The sequence below is a fragment of the Anopheles merus genome, chromosome 2R (genome assembly GCF_017562075.2).
Source record: "Anopheles merus strain MAF chromosome 2R, AmerM5.1, whole genome shotgun sequence".
In the NCBI taxonomy this organism is placed as follows: Eukaryota; Metazoa; Arthropoda; class Insecta; order Diptera; family Culicidae; genus Anopheles; species Anopheles merus.
In genome coordinates, this window is record NC_054082.1 from 49,098,037 (window position 1) to 49,117,575 (window position 19,539).

The following is a 19,539-nucleotide window of genomic DNA, read 5'->3' on the forward strand; positions in this document are numbered from 1 at the left end:
CGCCTTTCCAATTAGCACGAATTATCGGCCTCTCCTGGGGTGAACGTTGCGCCGATTGGACCATCGGCTGCTCTCGACGCTTTGACATGAATGTTTACGTATGTAATTGTCCGAGAAGCAGTCAGAACAGGGCCGCTCAGTGAGCCGGGTAGAACACACTTAACCTCCGGTGTCAGTGCGGCGTAATTTATGCAGCAGACTCTCGGCACTAACGGGCCACGAGATCCATTTAGTGATCGCTGGAATCTAGTACGGACCCGGAGGGGCAACTGCTCGGGGTTTCGAGGTTCAATCGATAGAGAGAGAGAAGGCTAATACGAGAGCCGCTCGATCACGCTCGTTCATTGCAATTCATTCTTTTTTATGTAGATATGTTCATACACCGCTGGCCAGTGCTGGTGCGGACACCTTGCCCTGCCGAGTGACATTTTGGATGGATCAATGAAAACTAACTTTGTTGCTAAAATTGTGTTTGCTCATGGTTTGCACTCTTGCTCATTGCCAGCGAGGGCAAACATGACGTGGCTGTTCCTTTTTTGTTGAACTATTGCAACTATTTGTTGAAAGGGTGGCCATTTGTTGGTGTACGTACCGGGAACCAGGACGTGTTCACATGTGCATACACACTCTGTACGTGCTGTCAATCTTCCGTAGTAACGGGATAATTTATGATGGTGGCAAGCTTTTTGTTATTCCCGCAAACCCGGGTTCCGGCGGATGGATATTGGAGGAAGCAACTGGCACAAGAGTAAAGCAGTGGTAGTAAAAGTGGGACAATTGAGAGAAGTTATTTATGGTTACAGTTGGTGGTGGCATGACTTGCACACGGGACACTGTACCGATCCGGTGGGTGTGCACGTGGTTATTATTTGACTTGCATGAGTGTACTCTTCCATCTTATTGGATATGCTTCCGTTTATCATTCAAAATGTAGGGAACCATTTGCATAAGTAGATTACAATCGAACTGCGAAAAGCAATAACTACCAGCAAACGCATCTGACGGTGAAAAATGCTGCTGTAAAATGCTGTAGTAGAAATGAAATTTACGAACGTTTCTTAAAGCAAGCAAACCCACAGTCTCATTGAACATACAATCGAACAGCAACGAAAATGGACCCTTAGGCAGCTATTTGTGCTTTGTTGTTTCCTTAATTAGCAACTATTTGCCTGCGTGCTGTACAATATAAAACTTCTAGCGAGCTTGGTTATTCGTTGAAGGCTTCATCTATTAGTTACGTAACGCTTGAAAGCAATGTTTGGCCATCTCTCCCTACTGTAACAAAATGTAAGATGGGAAGAAAAGCCTCATATGGATCGTCCCTCCGTTAGCAAGGACTGACTATTCGGCTGTGTGGTATTAAGTCTCGAAAGCGTGTATAGGCTGGCATGACCGCGTAGGCCGTTATGAACCAACAAGAAGAATCATCATTTTGTAATGAGCTTTGATTTTACAACAATTAACTGACATAAGTCAAAAGACTGATGTACTGAAGACGGAAGAACTGAAGACGGAAGACTTCAGGTGAAACGCTGAAGATGTTTCCTAAGCAAAGATCTAAAGCAGATTGGTTCTTTATTGTGACCCTTCCTACGATCGCACAGTTGACGCACAGTATGGTCATAATCCGTTCGATTAATTTGACAATGTGGTCGTGTCAGAGGTCAAATTGGCCGAATTCTACAATTTGGAACTTTGCATTACGTTTAGTTTCTTTAGTCCCAAAGCTCCCCTTTCCCTCATGTAAAAAATCGTAACGTCGTGACGGAAACCCCTCTCCCCTCCCTATCCGCGTGACGTAATTGATGGATGAAGTTTGAGGTATTGATAAATGTAGAACATTTACAGCCCACGATTTCGAGAAAATGTGGAATGCGGACGACCACTAGTGCAAACAATTGATTACAAAACTTTGAAGCAAACCAACAACCGTTCTCTTCTCCTTCACATAATATCATCATCCCCCTTCTACAGACGGAGAATGAAGCGTAGATGAAATGAGCGATGAAACGATTCCAGCGAATGGAATGTAATATCAAATTCCACCGCGCGGCCGGCAACACCAGCGCGCGCGGAAAGGCTTTTAATGTCCTCTCAGTGTCGTTTGGAGTCAGCTTTCCTTTCCCTCCGTACCCGGCGTGCTCAAACAATTCTTGACTTTCGCCATCGACCGGTACCGTACGGTAGGGACAACACCAGTGTTGTTTGAAAATCGGAGAAAGATGGTTTGATTGGATGGATGGTGGAGGTTGGCTGGTGGTGGAGTAGATGGTACATAATAATATTTCCTTTTAGTGCCATTACCTCGTTTTTCTCTCTCCAGTTGTCGACTTGCGTTCCGTTTGTTCAAGCCCTGCACCTCTCGCGTCCGGGGTGCTGCCATCCCGGAAGAAAAGCATTTTCTAAGCACTCTTCCGCATCTCGGAAGAAAAGTTTCCACTGGACGCTGCTAAAAAACATCTCGAATAAGCAAAGGCAGGAGTAAAAAAACATATACACTAACGCTTATTCTGTGGATCGATATGGATTTCTTCGTCTTCCAGCAGGAAAGGTATCGTTGCAAGTCACTGGCTTTCCTTCGACTCTACTGGTTGGCTTCACCATTATAACCAATGTACTCCCATGCTTTTGCAGCGGTTGTGACCGCGACACTGGTAGGTGGAAGTGATGTGATGGCAGCATTTCATGTCGCGTGGAAATGGGATTGCTTTTTGCGCTGCTCCATAAATGCAGCTGCCAGGGAAAGGAAAGTGAGCAAGTTGCATCGCGCTTCCCTGTTTGCTATTACCCGGCGTTGGTGTACTCTCTCTCTCTCTCTCTCTCTCTCTCTCTCTCTCTCTCTCTCTCTCTCTCTCTCTCTCTCTCTATCTCTCTCTATCTCTCTATATCTCTCGCTTTCTCTTCGGGGTGTGTACGGATGCGTTACGAAGACAAAAAGTCCCTGGGACGATCGGGGTGGAGCGCGTTTGTGTGTAGGAAAGCAATCTAACGATGGTAACTTTTATCCACTGTCATTAGTAGCTAACCACAGCACACGGAGTTTGAGACTCTTAGCGAAGGTTTTCAGTTTGGTGAGTAATTAAACGACACTGTTACGCACTCAGAACGGGGCAAACAGTTTGTTGAGAAGTTTGCGCTCGGTTAGTCATTATTGGCTGGACTCATTAGAGGTTCGATTTACTACTTGCGCTACAAAGCTTCTGCCTATCGGTCAGTCGACGCTTAATGCACTTGCAGGGCACTCGACGCCAATGGGTATGGTGGATTAAAACTGAAACTGCCACTAATGAGAAACTCATTTGGCATTATACTCCATCAACTAGCTGTATGATACTAACATTACCATGGCAAGTTGCAAGTTGAGATGTTGAAATTGCGTTTTGTTTTTGTAGTTTAGTTTATGTTCTGTTTAATGATCTACTTTCGATGTTACAATTTCAAACGTTTAGTCAAAGTTTAGTATCAAACGTCATATCTTTGATGTTCTTTGTTTAGTGCACTTGTTGTATCACCCAAGTGGAATCGAGCTTAAATTTTATGTTCATAAATAATGCGAAATATCTTTTATATTATCGTTGTTTAAACCCTGACGTAAGGTTCTTTTGCATTTTTCTTTTATAATGTTTTTCTTCTATGATGTGATAGGTTATTTCACGGTTCGGCAAGGGAATACAGTTTCCTGAACTTTCTCCAAACTATACCGCTCTTGGAATGAGGCCTTTCAACCCCAATTCGTTTAGGACCTGCAACTTGGGACATATATCTTTTTTTGTTGATTTGACCAGTTGTAGTTGGAATTTAATACTATCTTTAACGGCGTTTTGGTTGTTGAACGGAGCTGACATATGTCGTGAAATTTAGGTTTGTTATGAAGTTTTACGATTGCATTAGATTAGAACCGATTAGAACGAATGTAATTTTACGTAAAACGAAACAGGTATAATACATGATTAGCTCTATTCCAGGGATTACAAAGACTACAGACAGGATTACAGAACAATGCTCTTAGTGCACTACATTTATTTAAATTTGGGAAGGATTTGTTCGGTATAATATTTTATGCTTATTGCCCAAGAATTTTCCTTGCTTTGATATATCCAATCGACGATGCACGCCGGCCAGGAAAGTGGGTCATCGCTGCACTATATATCAACGCTTCGCCCGTTTATCCGACCCGTACGAAGCTATCTGCAATGGAAATCAGTAAAACCTTCCCGTAATTAGATGCAATTCAGCACCCCGTACTTTATGGTGCTCATTATTTAGCCAATTTGTGATAAAACAACTCTCCCTCCAAGTTCCCCGAATAGCGGGAAAGCTTCACTGTTCCTTCCCCTTGCTATTGCAGAGGGTTGTGTGCGGTGTGCGCGATGCAAACATAAAATCAATAAAGACGTAAACTTTGACGGATGACTTCCGGTCTTTTGGCGTTTCTCTCTGTGCTTCTCGGTGTGTCGCTGTCGTCGTGTTTGGCGTTTCATCGCCACTCAGTCTGGTGCAGGGTAAGAAGAGCTGGCAAATGTTTCCCGACAGAGTTGCCAATCTCCGCGCTGCCTGCCGGGCTGCTCCTTCTTCATTTCCCAACGGGGGAGGTGGTGGTTGCATTTGCGAGCAAACAAGAGCCGCGCCACTACTTCCCGTTCGTCCGCTACTCACTTCCCGTGCGATGTTTGTCAGCTATTAAACATACACCCTAGCAAAACATACATCATCCATGAATTAATGATGTTTGCCGTTTTTCCATCCCTCGCAAATACACTCACACAATCCCACACTCTCAGACACATACTCAGAGTCTAAGCTTTGCGTTGGGATAGTCGCAGGAAAGGCTTTCTCTCTGTCCCGCGGGCGCATAGCACTACAAGCTGTTCCCATTGCGACGCGCAGAGGGGTGGCCCGGAATTGAATCGTTCGTTCGCATGCAGCACACCAGAAACAAGTCCTTGGCGTTCTCGTACACGGTGCGAGTAAATCACTTGTCAACTCTAGAGGGTAGGATCTCTTCGCTGGTCTAATTCAATTATTTCTCGATTACACGTATCGTGTTTGTTTGCCAATGTTGTCCTGCCCGACTAGCTACGTTTGGTTTCGACAAGCTCTTATTTTCTCTCTCTCTCCTTGCTCGCTTTCTCTCTCTCTCTCTCTCTGTCTGTTTTTCTTCGGGATCCAATCCCTGATCATGTGTTCGCTTTGCTCGCATGTGTTTGTACTGCGCTGCCGAACGGCGTACGGGGAAACATAACTCGTTCGTCGGTTTTGTGATCTTTCAGCGGAATGCAATTGGAGGTCGAGGAAACGTTTTCAGAGAAAACTTTTACGACATTTACATCTCCATCGGCGTTGGTCGATAGCAAACTTGCATGTATCTGGTTGGACGGGAGACGCAACTGTATCAATAATGTATCCCACCAAACTGTTGGAATGCTGCATCACAACGGCCAGTCTTCCAGCACAAATTCGCCACTATGTTGTATGTTATATGTGGTATGTTTAGTTTTCTAAGAATTCCTGATGAATATGAGCAACCTACGTACCCGGCTCTGTCCTATGTTTGTGATAGCCGAAGCGCTTCGGCCCCTGGAAAGCAAATGGTAGAGACGATGCAATTTTGGGCGTTGACTGTCCAAGAGCAGAGGGATCTGTTTCGCTTCGGTGCTTGCGGTGGTTGTGGTTCCCATAGATAGACGCGTCATCCGACCGGCATCGGTTCACATTTACCCGGGTAATCGTATCGAATTGATGCTGAGACCCACGACGGACACGCCTGTAGCATAGCGCGCTTCGGTCGTTTGCTGATAAGCCCTCCGTTTGTCACCCCGTTTTGGATGGTTGGAACGCAACGACACTCGGCTAAGGCTATAGATGGCCTGCCTGAGCAGAGGACTGTTACGTTCGACTTCGGCTTCAGTCATGATTGATACGCATGGTTAGTGAAGGGAATGGTAACCGTAATATGAAGTAAAACAACAACCACGTACGATTAGTTTTATGGGATTTTTTTTTGTTTTATGTGTTTCCACGGTTCTGCCGGCACAAGCTCACTCAGTCTTGGCAGTGATGATGGAATGTTGTTGAATCTCTCTTTCTGATTGTAAGCATTGTCTGAGCAATAGACTCTTTTGTAGTTGCGTTTCTTCTTCTTTTGGCTCAACAACCGTTGTCGGTCAAGGCCTGCCTGTACCACTTGTGGGGTTGGCTTTCAAGTGACTAATGAGTCCTACGTATGACGGCACGGTCCAATTGGGGCTTGAACCCATGACGGATATTTAACGGATATTTTTTATCCATGACGGATGTTAAGTCGTATGAGTTGACGACTGTACCACGAGAGCGGCTGAAGTTGCGTTTATGAACGTTAAAATAAACATGAACAAATATTATAAGTAACAACGTTATTAATAGTAAAATTAATGTTTAAATTAGACCGTAACTCGATGGTGCAAGGGTGCTTCATACGGCTAAATCAATGATATGATATTAACTTGTCTAATTCAGACTTTTTATAATATCAGAAAGCGTTGACATTGAAATGATTACAAAAAGACGTACAAAATGCACAAAAGTTTTTAAATATTAGCATTAAAAAAAATGTAAAGGATAATGTTCACCTGAATATTAAGAGCAAAAAATCCTCGTATTTTTTAAAATAGATAAATTTGGACAGCTCAAGTGAACGAATAAATCAATTCTGTTCCTGTCGTCTCTAATATATCGATCCTTGTTCTAAGCGTGGGCAGACGTTTGTTATAAAAATAATCACTCCAATTCGTAGGCGGTACTCTCTTTCGCACCTGAAATGGTGTGTGAACTGTTGTCTCTTGCACTGCCCACTACATTTTTCTTGATTTAATTCACCAGGACTAAGAAAACGTGTGCATAGTGTTTTCCTTTTTGTGCTGTTTCTTGCACGATTTGCTGGAAAAAAGAAAGGAAAGCAATGAAAAAGCGCGAAGCATTTTCGTTTCGGGCGTGTGCTGCAACCTTTGGGACGCCGGCGTTAAGCTTCTGGAAGATCGAGAGGATTGCACTTACCGTAACTCAAACACACACAAACACATACACACATGGTAGGCTATTTTTACGTCCCTTAAGATCATACCACCACATCGAGAGGGATTTTGTTCGGTTTTATGTTGTCCTGACAGCAACCCACAACGATTGGCAGAAGCAAGAAATGTCTAAAAGAGTGCGCTTGAGTGATAAAAAAACTGGCACACCGCTGGGAAAGAGTTTGATGGAAAGCCTCCTTAGCACCATCGCTCGTTGATAGGATTCCAAGCTGGCAGGGAATCGGGCACTTACCACCATCTTGTTGTTTTACTCTTGGAGTTTTACAGCATGCTGGTGGCCGCCATCACAATCTTGCATGATCCGAGTTAAAGTTGGCACTTTCCATTGTGTGGTATTTCAGTGACTTTCTTTCGTGTGTTTTAAAGATCGTTTCTGCTTGATTATAAACCCTGGGGCGTATTAATTTGTTTGTTTGTTTGTTTCGGGATGCGTTTTTTTGCGCGTGTTGAATGCCTTCAACCGTTATTCAACCATTTTTTCACGATGTTCCTATTTCTTTTCTTTTCCCGTTACAGATATCTCCAGTGGAAGTGGCTCGAAGCTCAGCCGGTTACTTACAAAACTTTCCGCATGTACCGCGTCCTCGGAAAGGGTGGCTTCGGTGAAGTCTGCGCATGTCAGGTAGGTGTCGCTGGAAACAGAAAGTTTGAGCGAGCGGCTGTGCTGGTCTCGCTAGCATCCACACAAATGATTTCGCTGTTTTCTGTTTTTCATCTCGATTTGCGAAACGAATCGTTTGCGAAAAGCGGTTGAGAATGTTTCGAAGCAATGTTCAGGAGCATTGGGCAAATATCTTTCTGCTGAATCGTGGATCTGTGGTGTTGCAATTATGAAAATAAAGGCAAACAAACGGGGGATAAATGAGTTTTCGTTTGTGTGGCCGAAGACTGTACTTCTTAAAAAATATGTAGAAAATACCAAAGCTTGGTAAAAGTTTTTTTCCTATAGATAGGAACACCAAAAATGTAAAAAAAAGGTTCGCTAAATAATTTGAATAGAATGGCAACATTTAATCTGGCCTTATCAAGTTTCTGATTATTCGCGAGTGTTTATTAATTTAAGTAAATATTATTTAAAAACGTAATAACTGGAATTGGAAAAATGCACTATTCATGTTGCGCAAATTGAAGCATTCTTTTCTCCCTAGGGTGATTTTTTGTTTGTATACTGGGGTGCATAATTAAAGTGGATGCAAATAAGGGCGGACGATTGGATACACCATCGCATTTGTTGCAATTATGCCCCTGTCTCTCGACACCCTGCTCACGACAGTCGCCGCTCGCGGGGATGCACGTCCCATCACCATCATCACCGTGACCGGGTATCAATTTTCTTAAAGCTTTGGTGTGTATGTGTGCTGTGTGTTAATCCGGCCAAACGAGCGTGCATTCGGTTTCGTCTTGCTGTGTGCTCATTCTCTCCCTTTTTCTATTTCTCTCGGTAACGGGGGTAGCATGCACGATTTTGGGCGAAGAAACCGGAAAAAGCGCCGGCTTATGATGAAACGACTTCCAAGGAAGAAGGATAGAATTTTCCAATCTTCCTAACGATTTCTTTAGGTGCGAGCACGTTCCGTTGCGTTACCACAAGGCTGCGAAAAAGACCACAAGTTCCAAGGGATCGTGTTTTTTTTTTTAGCAACATGCCTCTCCCCATCCCCCGTGACTGTCGTGATTTTATCAAGCAAAGAATCAGCAGAGTAGCAACACTACCCAGGCCGTCCACTTGGGCGTTGTGGGGAGAGCGCCGGGGCGAGCTTAACGGAGATGCGGGCGCGAGTCGGACGACATGTAGTCTCTTTTTGGGTTGTTTTATTTTCTATTCGGTTCGTCTTGCTTTTGGCTCTTTCCTCACGTTTTCAGCAGTTGACCGGCCATCAAGGAAACAAAAAATAGCAAGAAAAGAAATGGCCTCGAGGGAGCACTTTCATGATGCATTGTTTTTTTTTATTGTTTCCTTCACTAGACCAAAGCGAGCATACTAACGATGTAGCAAGAATACCATTCCCAACACTTGGAAAGGATTGTCCTGCAAATGAACAGGCGGGATAAGGCGGTAAATAAGTGTGATTGCTATTAATATTGATTAGGAGCCGCGAAAATAGCGCCCTCGGCACGATCTCTGTCCCTGTCTTGATTGATAGTGATGCAATGTATTACACGCTGCAGCGTGTAAATTGTCCATCCTTTCGCCAATTTTCCTCGCTTTTCCCGGCGAATGATGACAGCGTCGGAATGCACAAGAGAATACTCAGGGCGGGGTGTGGTGTACCTTTTGCTTTGATTTTCAATCAAACGTATCGAGCATCATGTCGTCCATCGGAAGAATCTCTCGACCGGATGGTTTCTTGGCGCTTGGCCGGGAAAGATGCTGTAGAGCAGTGGCAGTAGAATGCAAGTAATTGGTATGCAGAAAGGAAGCAGAGAAAAGAGTTCAGCATACTGTGAAGCTGCCGTTCCGAGAACAAGTTTCTTCCTCCTGGCTTGACTATCAACTGCTTGGGGCCCGGGCTAATGTACCAATGTTGGTTTGCAAACGGTCGGATTCCGTTTCTGATTGGGTCTCTCGATAGGGAGCGGGCAGTTGACACAACACCGTGTCTGAAGAGGGGTGAAAAGGGATCTGAATCGCATGATATAGTTGGGTCGTTGTACAATCTCGTCCTCGCTGGCTGGAATGCTTAAGGATTGGCGTGGTACTGGAAATGCAAGCTCCGTGCCAGCTAGCAACGCTTCACTGCGTTCTGGCCGAGGGATATAGCGTAGACAAAGCTACTTTAGGTACATGGATTTATGTTGGGTTTTTGCTCGCCGTGTTTGAAACTGTTTGTAATTCAGATTTAAATCGAGATGTTGTCGCAAATGCAAACAAAGTGAGCACAATTTGAAAGGAAGAAGCAGCAAAGGCGAAAACGACCGGAATATGGTGTGCTCTCGTGTTTTGGTTGTTTCAACGGGGCGCTGCAAGCAAGCAACGAGAACAGCAAATGGATCGTTTTTGCACAATGAATAATTCATAGCGTTTCAAATGTACCTGCACTGCGAGATATCCTTCTGGAGGGAAGACAGTTTCAGTCCGATCTGGCACAAAAGGAATGACAGTAAAACTAATATAATTGATATAAAGGGGACATTTTGTTAGAGTTTATATAACGTTGCAGCTTTATTGCGATTTTACCCTTTAATTGTAAAGAAAAACCCCAATTCAAGATGGAAATCAATTTATGGTGGTTATATACGGTCATAATAGCTTGAAGTGTGTTTGATTAATTGAATTGAACACTTGCTCTTACATAACTGATCCCATAGGCTGGAGGCATATGATCATCGTGATTGGATGTTAATTGATTCAATCAAAAGAGCAAACGTTTAATTGCGCCCATTTGTTCGGTGCTTCGGTGCGGTTCCACAGTGCACCGAAACGAGCCTATGGAGGATGGGTTTGCACGCTAACATTGCATTATACGTTTTCCACTACTTACTTGCAGGTACGGGCGACTGGAAAGATGTATGCTTGCAAGAAGCTGGAGAAGAAGCGCATCAAAAAGCGAAAGGGTGAATCGATGGTGCTGATAGAAAAGCAAATTCTGCAGAAGATAAACTCTCGCTTCGTGGTGAACCTAGCGTACGCGTATGAGACGAAAGACGCCCTGTGTCTAGTGCTGACAATTATGAACGGTAAGGAAGAGACCCAATCTGGCGGCCATTGTCGAGCCCCACAACTAACGTGCCCTTTTTCAACGCAATAATAGGCGGTGATCTGAAGTTTCACATCTACAACATGGGAGGCGAACCGGGCTTTGAACTGTCCCGTGCCCGGTTCTATGCGGCGGAGGTGGTCTGCGGGCTGGAACACCTACACCAGCAGGGCATTGTGTACCGAGATTGCAAGCCGGAAAACATTCTGCTAGACGACCATGGGCACGTGCGTATTTCGGACCTGGGACTGGCCGTTGAGATACCGGAGGGTGAGATGGTCAGGGGGAGAGTGGGTACAGTCGGTAAGTGATCATTGTGGCGTGGTTGTGTGCTGTTAAGTGATTAGTTTAAAATTTTGGTATTGTCTCGCCTTCCTTCACACACCCGCAGGATACATGGCACCGGAGGTGATCGACAACGAGAAGTACTCATTCTCGCCGGATTGGTTCAGCTTCGGCTGCTTGCTGTACGAGATGATCGAGGGACAGGCTCCGTTCCGTGCCCGCAAGGAGAAGGTGAAGCGAGAGGAAGTCGATCGGCGGGTGAAGGAGGACGCGGAAAAGTATTCGCACAAGTTCAGTGATGACGCCAAATCGTTGTGCCAGCAGCTGCTCGTAAAAGCGGTCAAAAGCCGGCTCGGTTGCCGCAATGGGCGGCACGGTGCGCGCGAAGTGAAACTGAATCCATTCTTTAACAGTATTAACTGGAAACGGCTCGAAGCTGGACTAAATGATCCCCCGTTTGTGCCGGATGTAAGTGTTGTGAAGCGCGTGCGTTTAATAGCGGGTGAAGCAGTTCGCTGGAAAATGAAAATGGCGGCGCTGACTAACGGACTCTCTAACACTATTTCAGCCGCACGCCGTTTATGCCAAAGACGTACTGGATATTGAGCAATTTTCCACCGTGAAGGGTGTCAATCTGGACGCGACGGATGAGAATTTCTACACCAAGTTTAATACCGGCTCAGTGTCGATACCGTGGCAGGACGAGATGATCGAAACGGAGTGCTTCCGGGAACTGAACGTGTTCGGTGCGAACGAGTGCCCGACACCGGATCTGCTCGTCAACGCACCGCCGGTAGTGGAGAAGCCTGGTTGTTTTCCGTTTCGAAGAAAAGTAAGTACATGTGAGGGCTGATTAAACCTTCTTGTTGTACCCTTATCATTTGAGCCGCTTTTATCTTATCTGTACGATTGCTTGTCTTTTTGTTTACAGAAAAAGCAAACGCCCCGCGAAAAGCCGGTTCCATTCAACGAGAAGCTGTTATCCTCTAGTCAAACAACGGTCAGCTGTAGCCAGGCGCCAAATGAGAGTTGATAGGTGTAATTGGATTGGGGGGAAAAATTGTGCATGCAAGAACAAACTGCGCGGCCACGGCGAGACTTGGCAGTGTAAAGTGTCCATCCTGGAGATGGGAAGAGCTGGAAAAAAACAACCTTTAGTAGCTAATTGTAGCAGCAAATAGCGTGCGTGGAAAGACGTGGAATGGTTTGTTCGCAATCGACATTGTATGCAAATCTTGCATATCCCTCACCGCAAGCTGATGTTCAATGGAAGGAACCAGACACGTATTGTGTGTTAAGCAAACAGGAAAAGCATCATTTTGCGTGACTTAACATACTGCCGAGTGGTCAGGTTGAAACAAAACGCGTAACAACAGGACATGAATCTTCTATGAATTATGGTCACACCATAAACCAACTCACTCAGTCAATGCTACACAATTACAAACGCACATGAACATTTTTTCTCATACGCACGAATAGTAGGTAATGAACAATGATAAGAGATTGCAAATATGAAACTAATCGACACGAAAACTTGTGCCCTCGATAACAAAGCTGGACGTATTTTATCGACCGTCGAAAACAAGAGCCGAGCTAATGGACTAATTAGAATTTCATTGCCCTAAGTAGATGCCCGTAAATGGTACAAATGTACAAGTTTGTACTTCTTCTCGTGGAAGTATATATAATAATGATGATGGTAGTAAAAAAATAAGTTTTACGACATTAGTTTTTTTTTTAATTCTGCCACTTCCATGTGGCCATCCGCTGGGAACACGCGTTCGAATGATACCACAGTGTCAAATGTTTAAGTTTTTTTTATTGTGTCGAAAAGAAGTAGGAATTTGTTTTTGTGACAGTAGAATACTACCACAAAACCGTGGGACAGACGATGCTGTCTAGGTGTGTGTGTGTGTGAGAGTGTGTTTTATAATTGAAAACATGACTGAATTACAGCAACTGCAACTAGGCGGCACACCCATCTTTATGTTTATGTTAACTGCCAAGTGTACAACACAATCAGTGAATATGGACGAAAAATAAAGAAATCTTACCAAAGCTTGAATGGGGCCCCATATCCCGTCTTTCATCGTGCCGGTGTGAGATGCCGGCGCATGTACATGCGTAGAATGGACGTGCGCTTTGCTGACTTGAAGTGTGTCGCTGTTGTTTATCGATCGAGCTTTTTGTTGTTTCAAGTTGGTTGCGAAATAAGCCAACAACAACAAGAAAAAATCTACTTTGAAAATAGAAAAAAGTGCATAGTTCACACTCATTTAAAAAGAGGAGGGATTGTTTCTCGTTTTTAATGGTCGCTCCACAGAGAAAACCGGTCTGTGAAACAAAACAGATGAGGTCTTGTGTTGCTATTCCTGGTTTTTTTTTTCCTATCATAATGCTCATGTAAGCTTAGAATATTCAACGAACGCTGTACACCTAACTTAGCTTTTAGCGTCAGATTTACAGCTTATGTGTCTTGTTTTGTTTACAGACATTTAGTTTGTCTTTATGAGGCTTACACTTTGCGGTACCGTATAATGATTGTCACTTAATTTTGCACCAATGAAATTGAAAAAGCCGTTTGTTGTTGCATTTCCATCGTAGAAGCAGAACGAAAGTGGGGGGAAGTAATTGAATGAAGAAACTCTTAATATTCGAATGGTTGAAAAGGTCACTTTTTAACAGTTTTCATACTCATGTACTAATCAATTATAAGATTAATAGAGAGAACCCTCCGTGGCTGGAAGAAGTTGAGGAACAGGGAGGAAATTCAATAACTCTATCGCACGCATACTATCCATTATATAGAAACACAACAACAACAACAACAAAAACTCCTCCCCTTATATAGAAAACAAAAAAACACACACACATATATACACATACACACTTACACTCACTTTCTCTAACTCAATAAGTCGAAATGAATCGTAGCTGGAGAAGGACTCTCGAACATGGTCGGGGTCAATCGCATACATTATGAACAAACTTAAACCTAGTTACCGAAGCGTTACTGCTAAGTGTAAAGAACAAATCTGAAAAGTGGTACGAGAATGGCGAAATGAGCAAAAGAAGGAAGAAGAGAAAGAGATTAGAGAGAGAGAGAACAAAAAAATATAATACTAAACATAAACAAGTAATGAGTGAAAGCAATCATTAACTAGGGCTGTTTTAGCTTTAATCAATGTGCGGCGGTAGGAGCGGGAATTCGTTAGCGTTTTACTGAATCTTTAAAGTATTGTGTTCAAAACATACGTAGTATCCAGTCGGTAGTACGAAGCTAATGAGCGAGTGAACGCTGCGTGCTTTTGTTTGGTATTTTCTATTTTAAACTGTAAGCTGTACTACGCCTCACAACGTTTAGACCTAAGTTTTATGCGAAAGCACAACTGCACACACGGGGGCCACCTCCCCAGTGTGTTGTACTCGTTTTATTTAAAAGCTTAAACATTGAAAAGGCAATATCGAATACAGAAAAGCACAAATAATTCAGTTTTGTTTTCGTGATTGAGCCACTTATATACATATAATTGTGCTACTGCAGTTTATGTATGTGTGCTTTTCTTGTAGCAGTTTGGACGCGTTTGTGTTTGTTTTTTTCTTGTCGATATATTTAGGTTTAAGTTGTTATGATTATATTAGAGAATTGGGAAGCCCCGAAGCTTATACACTCGTGTCTGTAAAAGACAAAGCGCTAGCGCAAACTATACATACATGTATGCATATATAAATATTTGTGGAGAATTAGAACAGTTCGTGTAACGCATCTTATCAAACTGTAGCACAAACTCCTCTCCTCTCCGATGTGTGTGTGTGTGTGTTTTTTTATCGTCCTGTATATAGTAGTGGTAGAGAAATGTACCGAAAGGCGAATAAAACAAGAGATAAACTTCCACCCATCTTGCGGTTGACTGTGTCCTGCAGCGAAGTGAAACAGAAGGCTACAGACCCACGTTTTAAGTTGGAAGGTTAATAGCATGTGTTTTAACATTTTCAGTGGTGTTTAAACACGAGATGAAAAAAAATTGCTGCAAAGGCAAACAAATTTCCGGGGCACGAAATCGAATTGGCTTTCGATCTTTGACTACATAGATTGCCAAATATTTACAATCTCTTCTGCGTGTGTTTCATACTCTCCAAATTTGACACTACATGGAAACAGTACAAGAACATTTGTGAACCACAAACACAAAACGATAACATTCGATGGCTACTAAATATTGGATCGCTGAGCGGGAACTGACGTCCGCTGGTGCGAACGAAGTTGTAGGTAGTCGATGTGTAGCCAAAAATTGGCATTCTTCAAGCTCATTTAGTACGATCGCACAAAATTAATCGTGGAGGGAATGCATCTACGGATGGACGAAGTGTGTAGTAAGGTATGCAAATGCTAGTTAGGAAGTGACAATTGGATTGTATTTGCTACACTAGTGCGTGTGCGTGTGTGTGTGTTTGTCCATTGTATCGAAGGAGTCAACCACACCAACCATAATAGAATTTCATCGATGAAAATAATTAAGTCAGCAAAAAATCTCCCATGAGAACTATATATATATAAATTTTTACGTGTGTGTAATATCAGCAGAGGGTGGAATAAATTCCAAATTTTTTGAATAGAGACAGGGTGGGAAATAAATTACGGTGTGTCTAATGATTCGAGCCAGCTAGGATGCAACCTATGTGGCAAAGGCGTGGGCAAGAGGTCGGTCGCGGGAGGATGGAAAAATGCATACAACTAAATAATAAATAGAGAAATTTAAATTAAATTACGCGGTTAGGTATGTGAAATGTTATAAGTATGATGACTTTATTAAACTACATTCAAAATTACATATTTCTTTTTTTTCATTTCTATACGATTGAACATGGTTATACATTTTATTGGCAATTATCTAATTTAATTTTCAAGTATTTGTGATGGTATATTTGTGTTTCAGTACTTCTGTTGTTAGGTATCATGTTGTTCATCTGTCCATCGGTTGTTCGATTTGTTTTTTTTTTAATTTTTATTAATACCACCTTATTTATTCATTAGTTCTCATACTTTTATTTCGTTTTATTGCTTTTTTTTGGTATTTACGTATTCATCTGGTCAATATCTGTATGCACAATTGAAATATTTTTATTTTAATATATCATGTATTTAGTAAGTCGAATTTCGCGGTTTTGGGCCAAAATATAATTGATTACTCGATATTTTTTTTATTATATTTAGTAGTGTTGTACACTTAATAATTTATTTGATACGATTCGTGCAGAACTTTCCCATATTTTGAACTATTGAGTGGATTCAATTTACTACCAAAAATGCAATTTATACTACATTGGACAATTCTTGAGGCAAATTGCATAGATTTGACATTTGATCTGTTAAATTTAGATAACCGCGTATCTCCGCATCCGCGTGACTCGGGAACAGACTGTACTTTCTCTAATTTTCATTTATATTTTTTCATTAATGATGTTTTTCTTGCTTTTCATTGGTTAAACAAACCTCTTGACCATATTAAATCCACATCCCAGCCAACAGGCTGTATAATAACAAGTGACACCATAAAGGGATTATCGCAGCATCTGTAAATGTTTGATCTTCAAGTTCTGGTTGCACAGCTAACTTGTTCCTAACACCTTTGTCTAATTTGAACCTATCAGTAATCAACAAACTTTATTGTTTAACTATTAACGATGAAAGTTTATGAATCGATTTGTTTTCATCGACCCTGCAATTTGCATTGTTTAAAGTCTATGGATTTGTTATTGTATCGTTAGTCGTAAGGTGTTCTGTTTTTTTGTTTTTCTTCGGAAGGGACGGCTTTGCCCTATTACTTAAAGCAAGATGGTTTGTTCATTATAATTGTTTTATTTCGTAGCTATTAACATAATTTGTTAAAACCGTGTTGTGGAATACAACACTCTAATGTTCAAGTTGTGCAATTGTATTGCAATACCAATGTTAATTGATTTCCACTACCACGTTAAGGTTGCCGCGTGCTCTAGTGTGTGTGTTCAGTAAATCAATCTGACTCATAGTAATTAAACTGATAGAAGCAACAGTATTGAACAGAATGAAAAAAAAAGTATTGTAGCGTTCCCATCGACAAAAGACTGCATGACGTGAGACACGTACCAATCCTCGGTCGTTTGTTTTATTGATAAGCAACAGCGGCGTCGTCGGTGTTCTGCAGAGGGCTCAAGCGATGAGAATGAGCTGAAGCAATTAGTGAATGAGAAGAAGAAAACAGAGAAACCACTGCGGCATCATGACTCGTGGAGTCATTAAGTCAATCGAATCGCACCACGCTTGCCGAATACGGAATGAATGAATTTCAATTGAAGCGAAACCGTTTGTGCGGTGTATAGCCAGGATTGAGATCAAGAAGCACCAGTAGGAAGGACGGAAGTGAGCACGATGACGACACTGTAGGGACCAATTGTCGGACGGACGGCGTTGATACGTTCCGGCACCTTCTACAGATAGTACGGTTAATTGCTTACCAACTTTTCACTCGTGCCTCGTATGCTCCACACTGATCAAGTGAATATACGTTGCGTTAAGAGTGTAATTGCATGCCAGTGAATGTATGATAGGTTTATGGAATAAACTGATTGTAATTGTACTGGCGTGTTGTTATGTGGATTTGCATTGTTCGCAAAAGGACATATACATTTATTTAGGGAATTTTTCATTAAGCTAATTTATGAGCATAATAATATCGTTGTTATGGTGATACACAAAATAGTTACCATATCCGATTCCGTTACCACAGTTCTATGAGCTTTCGATCGAATAGATAGTTCTTATTTTATTGTTATGATTTTTTTTATACTTTACCCTTAGAATGACCTTCAATCCTACTTTTAAAAGACATGTAATCTTACAATTGTCACCTTAATAGCTTTAAAAGTAATAAAGTTGCATATTTTTGTTTTTGCATTTTATTGAACGAACAAAGAATCAAAGAACGGAATGAACGAAATGCGACTAGTCGAATGTATTACTAATTCTATTGTTTTTTTTTTCTACAAATACAGTCAGAATTTAATAGTTGAACGCTTGTTAGTTGGTATACTTTTTAGATGACCTGGTTTTAGGTTTAGGAAAACCAGATTTCCAGATTTCAGAAATCGTTTCGTCGAAACGCGACTATTCAATAGTTGGCAGGGAATCGAAGTTCAACCAGTAGGTTCTGACTGAATTGAATTAATTTAAATGAATTGAAATGGCAAATTAAATATTTCCACTTATTTTCTAGAATAAGTCCTTGCTTAAGTACAGCTGCATTGCGCTAGGAATATATCACACACACAATAAGAGAATTGAAAACAATATAATAATTAAGGGAATCATCATAATATTCCACTAAAAATACAAAGATAATTGCACAGTTTTTTTCTAGATACAGGAATAAGTAGTAAAATTTAGTTGATTCGCAAAATATTAAATCTTCAATCATGTAAGGTTGTTTCAATTTCTGTCTTGTTTTCCCATTTATTCTATTTGTAGTTTAATTCTACATTGTAAAGGTATTTATTAATATCTCCCAAATTGCTGTTTACTAACCATTTGACAAAATTTAGTTTAGATTTTCTATAAACTCGACCTTTCAGGTTTAATCCAGCAGTGGTTCTCAAATTAATTTTATCCGGCGTCCGCTTTTCAATATTTTTAATAAGACTTTGAAAATAGTGCCGACTTCAATATAATTTGACAATTACTAGGCGGTTGAAAACATTAAGGGAACCACTTGTCAAAGTTTATATTTTGAATCCAGTTTTCAGTTTTAGAGGGCCACAGTAATCTAGTAAATAACAACACAACCATCTTTTCTTGATATATTTCTTCAGATGAAATATTTAATTATCATGCATGTGATTTGATTGCCTATGCAATGTAGCTAATGTGGTTCTGTTATTGATAAGCTAATATATTTGCAACTTACATATTAAATATTTATAATTTTCTTGTAGCTCTCAGTTCCGTTATGACCTCTATTTTTTAATTATCGACAAAAAACATTCATTAGAATTTGCAAAACAAATTCAGCTTCAGCATGAGCACGATCATTGTAAAAAGTGCATCTCATATGATGCTTGTGATAGGACGGACCACAAGCAAACAGTAAACACGAACGATTTGGTAGACAGTGGCTGCGTCTTGACATCGTTAAACTTTAGTGATAAGAGCCACCAGCCGCATAAGCTGTGGGTCGAATTTTGTGCACAAAATAAAGACACACTCTCCTTCTCCTCCTTTTCCTCGCATCTATTAATCGCTTAATTGTTTGATTTAGTTGCCGACTGCTTTACGGGCGCAATCGGCTGACACAATTGCGCCCGGAGCGGCTGACATTGGGAAGCAATTCTATGTCGATGCTTTTTTTGTTTTGTCACATTCGTTACGGGTGAACGTATCAATGCGAACGAGAACTGGGCAAGATCTTGCCTAGCATTCCGAAGATTGGATCGGCTCGTTCAGTAGCTGA

At 41.7% G+C, this 19,539-nt stretch overlaps 1 protein-coding gene across 4 annotated transcripts in view; it reads left to right on the forward strand.

Moving 5' to 3' along the window:
• Positions 1 to 15,886, forward strand: part of LOC121601543 (G protein-coupled receptor kinase 2) — a 64,712-nt gene extending 48,826 nt beyond the window's left edge. For all 4 annotated transcript variants that reach the window (XM_041930359.1, XM_041930373.1, XM_041930366.1 and 1 more), the window contains 6 exons: positions 7,587 to 7,692; positions 10,559 to 10,748; positions 10,823 to 11,071; positions 11,160 to 11,521; positions 11,622 to 11,885; positions 11,985 to 15,886. In XM_041930359.1, coding sequence (XP_041786293.1) covers positions 7,587 to 7,692; positions 10,559 to 10,748; positions 10,823 to 11,071; positions 11,160 to 11,521; positions 11,622 to 11,885; positions 11,985 to 12,086 — 1,273 coding nt within the window. In that variant the 3' untranslated portion in view covers positions 12,087 to 15,886. The remainder of the gene's footprint in view (positions 1 to 7,586; positions 7,693 to 10,558; positions 10,749 to 10,822; positions 11,072 to 11,159; positions 11,522 to 11,621; positions 11,886 to 11,984) is intronic.
• The last annotated feature ends 3,653 nt before the right edge of the window (positions 15,887 to 19,539 follow it).